The sequence below is a fragment of the Gekko japonicus genome, unplaced genomic scaffold (assembly GCF_001447785.1).
Source record: "Gekko japonicus isolate JY-2015 unplaced genomic scaffold, Gekko_japonicus_V1.1 scaffold847, whole genome shotgun sequence".
Classification (NCBI taxonomy): Eukaryota; Metazoa; Chordata; class Lepidosauria; order Squamata; family Gekkonidae; genus Gekko; species Gekko japonicus.
The window spans coordinates 498,585-506,255 of NW_015174868.1; the positions used below are offsets into that span (position 1 = coordinate 498,585).

The 7,671-nt window shown below is 49.1% G+C and overlaps 1 protein-coding gene across 1 annotated transcript in view; it reads left to right on the plus strand.

The window, feature by feature from the left end:
• Window positions 1–7,671, plus strand: part of LOC107121777 (adenylate cyclase type 10-like) — a 107,823-nt gene that overhangs the window by 56,161 nt on the left and 43,991 nt on the right. Inside the window, exons 19-20 of the mRNA XM_015424767.1 lie at window positions 3,821–4,019; window positions 6,532–6,959. Of these exons, the coding sequence (XP_015280253.1) occupies window positions 3,821–4,019; window positions 6,532–6,959 (627 nt within the window). The remainder of the gene's footprint in view (window positions 1–3,820; window positions 4,020–6,531; window positions 6,960–7,671) is intronic.

Sequence of the window (7,671 nt, forward strand, 5' to 3'; positions counted from 1 at the left end):
CCCCGGGGGGAACCCCACCCCCAAAGCACGCGACGTGCACGTCACCCAGAAGTGATGCAACCACGCCGGGCACACTGGGGATGAGGCCACAGTCATCCGAGGGAAAACTCTATGGTTTTCCCTCGGATGGTCGTGGCCCCGCCCCCAGCGTGCCCAGCGTGGTCGCGTCACTTCCAGGTGACATGGTTGCGGCGCGTGCGTGCTTTGCGTGCGTGCACTCCTGGAGCAGCGCTGGAGTCCCCCGCTCCAGCGCCGCTCGGACTTGGGAACCCTATCCCAGCCTCATACACAGAACTCCTGCATCTCCACAACCTTGATACAGTCAACATAGACGAGTTCTGATGTGCCTTAAAAAATAAAACCATTTGCTTTATCTTAGGCTGTGATAAAATTACCCCTATTTCTAAAGACCTCCTTTTATCCTGGGGCCCACAGCTCAGAGAGGCTAACAGCTCCCATCCTCTCTGCCCTCCCGGTAGTGTCTGTCTGCAGGTGGGACCTGCCTGCCAACCACAAGCTTGACCTTCTGTTAACCTTGTTGCTTCATCCTTTTTTCCTCTCCTCCGTGAAGCCACCACCGCTCTCAAGCCGCAAGGCTCCAAACTCCTTGACGATGAAGAGAGGGTATCATATATTTGCACCATCAGGCAGAACGTGAAGCTGCACAACATAATGCTTCCTCCCACTATGAAAGGTGAGGTCAATCTGTGTGAACTCCTGCCCTCCCTCTAAGCTGAGTGGGTGAGAGCTAGCTCACAGTTTTTTAGCCTCCGGCTCACAAATTTTTATCTTAGCTCAGGAAGGAGGGCTCCAGAGCAAACTGATTTATGCAGTAGCCAAATTGCTCGCTCACAACTTTAATTCCAGTAGCTCGCAAAGTAGAAGTTTTGTTCCCAAGGCTCCACAGCTTAGAGTGGTGGTGTCAGACATAAGGCCTGGGGGCCGGAATGGGCCCGTCCAGGGCTCTTATGTGGCCCATGAGCAACTAGTGCAAGGGAGGAAACAGGAGGCTGCTTGGGGGTGGAGTGGGCGGAGCCACTCAGACTGTGGCTTCAGCATGGCTTCATCTGCAGCAGTCAAGCTACGTGAGAGCGTCTGCCCAGTGCTGCACCTCTGGCTCTCCAGTCCGCCCATGTGGGTTTTCCTTTGCACCCCCGTCCCAGCCCATGGAGCCTTGCAGTGAGGATACACCAACTCGGAACTTACCAGCTGCTGTCCTCTATACAGTTTATATCTCCGGTACCCCGTGACATTTTATGGAACACATGGCCCGGTCCGACAAAGCGACATTTATGTCAGATCTGGCCCTCGTAACAAATGAGTTCAACAACACTGGCTTAGAGGGAGCATTGCTCTTGAGGTAATAAAGGCTGCCCAGACGCCCACTTCCTGCCAACCTAGCAGTTCGAAAGCAAGAAATTGCAATTAGATAAATAGGTACCACTTCAGTGGGAAGGTAACAGCGTTCCGTGCACCTTGGTGTCTAGTCATGCCGGCCACATGACCACGGAAATGTCTTCGGACAGCGCTGGCTCTTCGGCTTTGAAACGGAGATGAGCACCGCGACCCTAGAGTCGGATTCGACTGGCTTTCGAGCAAGGGAACCTTTACCTTTACTTTTTAGACGCCCACTGGTTTGGCCCAGGTCCCACCTACCAGTCACAAACAGGGAGCTATCTCCACAATCACTTGGTCCTGCTGCCCACAAGGGCCAAGGAACCCTGTTTGTTGGGCCACTCCTCACAACAACGCAGCGCAATCAACATCATGTCATGCATGCGCCCTTTCCACCTCGTGAGAGTCCTACTCCCCCTCCCTGGTCATAAGTTTAGGGAACTTTTAGGTCAGCAGTGAGCCATAGGAAAAGGCTGCACCTCCCTACATGCAACTCAAACCCTCGTGCTCACCTACTCACGCTGGGGTTGGCCAGACCCGTACACGAGTTCCCGGAGAGAGGTAGTCTGTTGCCTTGTAGTCTCTGAAGAAAGTTTTGTAATCTGAAGAAATTCAATTTGAAGAAAAATCTTGTGATGTACAAGATTTTCCCATATGGGGCAGAGAGAAAGTCCAAGAGAAATAACTGGTATCTGGCTGGAACAAGAGACATGGGAGGTAACTGGTGCACCAACTGTGTCAGGTAGACCAGGTAGAGTCCTCCAAGTTGCTTCATATCGGATGAGACCAACATAGAGTTTCAAGGTCTTTGTCTGCCTTAGAGAATCTCTCTTTTACAACTGGATTCAACCACCTTAACGTGGGTCACCACCTTGCATTGGTTGCTGACCTCTGTAGCGCCACTCTTTCTTCCAGCCTTCAGGTCTGCTTACTTTTTCATCAAAAAAGGTAGACTATAAAGAATGTAAATATATAATTTGAAAACATTTCTCCTTTTAGCCGCCCAACCATAGTCTTCCACTCCTTCACATGCAGCTGCTGGTGTGACCTTGGGTCAGTCACAAGTCTATTCATAGCTGTTCTCTCAAGAGCGGTCCTCAAAAGAGCTCTCTCAGACACACCTACCTCTCAGGGTGTCTGTTGTGGGGAGGGGAAGGGAAAAGGAGACTGTAAACCACTCTGAGACTCCTTTGGGTAGTGAAAGGTGGGGTATAAATCCAATCTCCTCTTCCTCTTCCTCCTCCTCCTCCTCCTCCTTCTCTGGCATGTTGTTTCTGTTACCTCTGCTTTCCACTTTATTTGTCCTCCTTGCCATTTATTCTCACCCTGTTCATGATCTTCCAGCCTGTTGATTCCCTGAACAAAAACAGTACACAAGGGTCATTGGGCAAAAGATCCTTTTCTCAGCTAAGATTGACACTTAGAACCTGTCTATAGATCCTGACCACTCTATTGTTCCCATGTGGCATTTGTAAAGTCCACATATGTGGGACACTACTGCCAGTTTGGTGTAGTGGTTAGGAGCGTGGACTCTAATCTGAGACAACTGGGCTTGATTCTCCACTCCTCCACATGCAGCTGCCGGGTGACCTTGGGCAAGCCACAGTTCTCTCAGAGCTGTTATCTCAAGAGTGGTTCTCTCAGAGCTCTCTCAGCCCCACCTACACATTTCTCCTTTTAGCCGCCCAACCAAAGCTATAATATCCTTTTTAAGGTGTGGTGACCAGAATTGCACACAGTATTCCAAATGAGGTCGCACCATAGATTTATATAGGGGCATTATGATATTGGCTGATCTGTTTTCAATACCCTTCCTAATAATCCCCAGCATAGCATTGGCCTTCTTTATTGCAGTCACACACTGTCTCGACATTTTCAGTGAGTTATCTACTATAACTCCAAGATCTCTCTCTTGATCAGTCTCTGCCAGTTCAGACCCCATCAACGTGTATTTATATTTAGGATTTTTGGCTCCAATGTGCATCACCTTGCACTTGGCCACATTGAACCCCATTTGCCATGTTGACGCCCACTTGCCCATCTTTGACAGATCCCTTTGGAGTGCCTCACAATCCTCACTGGTTTTCACCACCCTGAACAACTTCGTATCATCCGCAAATTTAGCCACTTCACTGCTTACTCCCAACTCCAAATCATTAATGAACAATTTAAAAAGCAGTGGACCAAGTACTGATCCCTGCGGTACCCCACTGCTTACCCCCCTCCACTGAGAGAACTGCCCATTTATACTCACTCTCTGTTTAATTAGCCAGTTTTTGATCCATAAAAGGACTTGTCCTTCTATCCCATGATTTTTGAGCTTACTTAGGAGCCTTTGATGAGGAACTTTATCAAAAGCTTTCTGGAAGTCAAGGTAAACTTCTTAAACATCCCAACTTTTTTTCTGTCTGCTTTCTTTGGATAGGGGTTGCTCTGTCTAAGATAGACAACATGAACCCTTCAGAGCAGATGGTGGTGAAATGTGCCGCTGTCATTGGAGTGACTTTCAGCACACACCTGCTGCTCCACATCCTCCCCCAGTGGACGAAGCTGAAGATGAACCAGACGCTGGCAGCCCTGGCAGAAACCCGTATCTTTGAGTGTTTTACTGAAGGAAAAACGCGGCTTACACTCCAAACCATGGATGTATTCAACTACGAGCTCGGCAACTTCCCCAAGAACTTGGCAATATATGGGCAAGATTCAGGTTAGGCGCATTCCTTTGGTGTTTCTGTGTGTCCATTTCTTGTTAAATGGGGGGGACAAAATGGCATGTGCGGGGAGAACTGTATACAGGACAAAACAAATGCAAAGAGAAAGACTTAGGTTAATGATGGTGGGTATGTCTCTAATGAGCTGTAACCTACTGACAGAATGATTTCCCGCCACCAATCTCCCAGTGAGCCTGTAGTATTGCTTTTGCTAGGGCTAAGGAACAGGAAACACACAGGATTAGGTTAGTTCGGCACTGTCTTTGCCAGACAGCCATTTTGATAGAAACTTTGGATGTTAAAAAATAACATTGATACCGAACATCTTCTTAAAGGTCAGTAGTTACATTTTATTAATAGACCATGATGCAACACAGGGTTACACAGCCATTGAAATCAGCAGGACTAAGCACTCTTCTCTAAATGTAATTGTGACCATAACCTTTAATTAACTTTCAGAACTTCTAATATTTGCATCAGATTTTCCTTTTTCTTTTTTTAATTTTATTGAACAATATAACAATACTACAAACTGACAATAGAATGTAGTGCAATCAACAAAGAACAGCAAAAGATAAATACAAACATAGCTGCAAATATCACGCACGTCTTAACGGATATAAATTAGCATTAGAACCTTCAATATAGCATGAAAAGGAATAATTACAATTCATTCAATGTGAGCAGAGAAGAGAGATTCGATTCTTGTCTAGTACATAAAAACTATTTGAGATGCCAATGCTAATTGCCACTTTGGCGTCAGGAAGTAATTTTTCTCCAGGCCAGTTTGGCCAGAGATTTTTTGTCATCTTCTGGGCATGGAACAGGGGTCACTGGGGGTGTGGGGAGGGGAGGTATTTGTGAATTTCCTGCCTTGTGCAGGGGGTTGGACTAGATGACCCTTTAGGTCCCTTCCAAGTCTATGATTTTATGCTCCTTCTTAGGAAAAGCCCATTTGTATCTTTGGAATTCTGACATAGTGTTATGGGGCCAGCCACAAAATGGCTCCCACATAGGGTTGCCAGCCCCCCAGTGGAAGTGGGGGATCCCCCAATTTCACAGGCTCCTGTTCGCTGCCAGCCAACTGGCCGGTGGGGGGAAGCCCCACCCCCAACGGCCAGATTCCAGCATGATGTCCCCGGTGTGATGACATCACACAGAAGTGACATAATCACACGGGATATCGCGTGCAGTGACATTGCCCCACCCCCACACTCCCAGAGAGCTCCCTCCCACCCACCCCACCAGAGAGAGCCAAGGACCTGGCAACCCAACTGCCACAAAACGGCTGCTTCAAAATGTAGAGCCAGCCTAGGGCTCCCAAATCTCGCCAAATCGTGGCAGGAGATCCGCATGTCTTCGCAGAATCCGTGCCGCGGGGACAGCAAGACACGTTGCACCGCCGTCGCCAGGACATGATGCTACGCGTCGCTCTGGCAACGGGGCTGTTTGGAGCCCAGTGGCCAGAGTGACGTATTGCATCAAATCCTGGCGACGGCGCGTGCAATGCGTCTCACCATCCCCGCGGCACGGATTCTGCGAAGATATACGATCCCCCGCCGTGACTTGGCAACCCTAAGCCAGCCACACAATGGCTGCCACAGCTCACCTTCAGTCACAAGGCAGATCGTTGTGCTGTGGTGGCAGCTGCTGCCAAAGCAACATTTTTTTAAAAATCTACGCAGCCAGTCATATCTCCAATAGCCAATCCAAAGCCTCACTGGACAAAAGCCCCACCTGGCCACGCCCACTTTCTCAAAACACTTGGCGGCACCCAGAAAGGTGTTGATGGGTGCCATGGGGGGGCTGGTGTAAACCTTGGAAGAACATAAACACTGTGGCTATAGGTGTGGGCTGGACAGACCAATATGGGGGGGGGGAGTCATGAGGAAAATTGGCTGGTCCAGACTAGAGTAGCCAACTTCCAGGTGGTGTCTGGGGTTCTGCTACTATTACAACAGATCTTAAGGCGATGGAGATCAATTCACCTGGAGAAAATGGCTGCTGTAACAGCTGTATACCTCATTAAAGTCCCTCCCCTCCACAAACTCTGCCCTCCTCAGGCTCCACCCCTAAAATCTCCAGATATTTCCTAACCTGGAGCTAGCAATCCAAGTCCAGATACACTCTTGGAAGCTACCCAACAAGAAGAGTTAGGGTTGCCAGCCCCCAGGTGGGGCCTGGGGATCTCCCGCTTTTACAACTGATCTCCAGGTGACAGAGATCGGCTCCCCTGGAGAAAATGCCTGCTTTGAGAGGTGGACTCTGTGCCATTGTACCATGCCGAGGCCCCTCCCCTCCCCAAACCCCGCCCTCTCCTGGGTCCACCCCCAAGGTCCCCAGGTATTTTCCAACCCAGAGCTGGCAATCCTAAGAAGAATTTAGCTTTTTTTTTGTCACACATGAATACCTTTTTAGTTTCTAGCCACAGTCGTCATTCTTCAGGGGGGACTTGGCAATTCCACAGAGCAAACACAAGGCCAAACAAACCCGCTTGTCTTTCAGTTCTCGGGTCGGTCATTGCCAACAGCCTCAAGCAAGAGGAGGCAGTCATGCAGTGCAAGTTCATGGGATTCTGCACCCCGCTGCTGCGGGAAGCGGCCTACGAGCTCTGGCTCAAGAGCCAGAAGAGCAAGTTGCACCTCAAGTGCGCCAGTTACCTGGAGAGCGACGCTCATCGATGCAAGTGCTGCGGGAAAGGGGATTTCGTGGCCTTCCACCACTATGCAGTGGACGCCATGATGTGGAAAATAGGAGAGGTTAGAAACGAGCCAGAAAGGGATGTGCTGAGTGAGGCTGCCTCGGCCATCGTTTCCCGAACGCTGCTGTGTCTGGATACGTCACGACAAGAAGGTAAAGATGGATCTTCCGTTGGCAGTGAGTCAATGCTCCCTCTGAGCTGTGGAGTCTTGTGAGCAAAAATTCTACTTTGTGAGCTACTGGCATTAAAGTTGTGAGCCAGCGATTTGGCTACTGCATAAATCGGTTTGCTCTGGAGCCATCCTTCCCGAGCGAAGGCAAAAATGTGTGAGCCGGAGGCTAAAAAACTGTGAGCTGGCTCACACTAACTCAACTTAGAGGGAACACTGGCACTGAGTCAGTGCTCCCTCTAAGCCAGGGGTGTCGAACTCATTTGTTATGAGGGCCAGATCTGACATAAATGCGACCTCGTTGGGCCGGGCCATGTGTGTCATAAAATGTAATGCCAGGTAGCGGAGATATAAACTTTATAAAGGACACAAACACAAAAGGGTTTTTTTTTTTACTTAAAATAAAACATGCTTAAAACATTAGCACTCTTGCAATATTTTGTTTATTTAACAGTGTCTGATAACTGACACCTCTTGCTCTGAATTATTGCCTCAAAATGTCTGTGCTGTTGCAAATATGATGACACAGCAGCAGCAGAACTGGAAGAAGAAGCAGAAGACAGCCAGTTCCACTGTGGAACTGATAGAAACCCTCCGGGGGCCTCATCCGGCCCCCAGGCCGCATGTTTGACACCCCTGCTCTAAGCTGTGGAGTCTTGTGAGCAAAACTTCCGCTTTGTGAGCTACTGGCATTA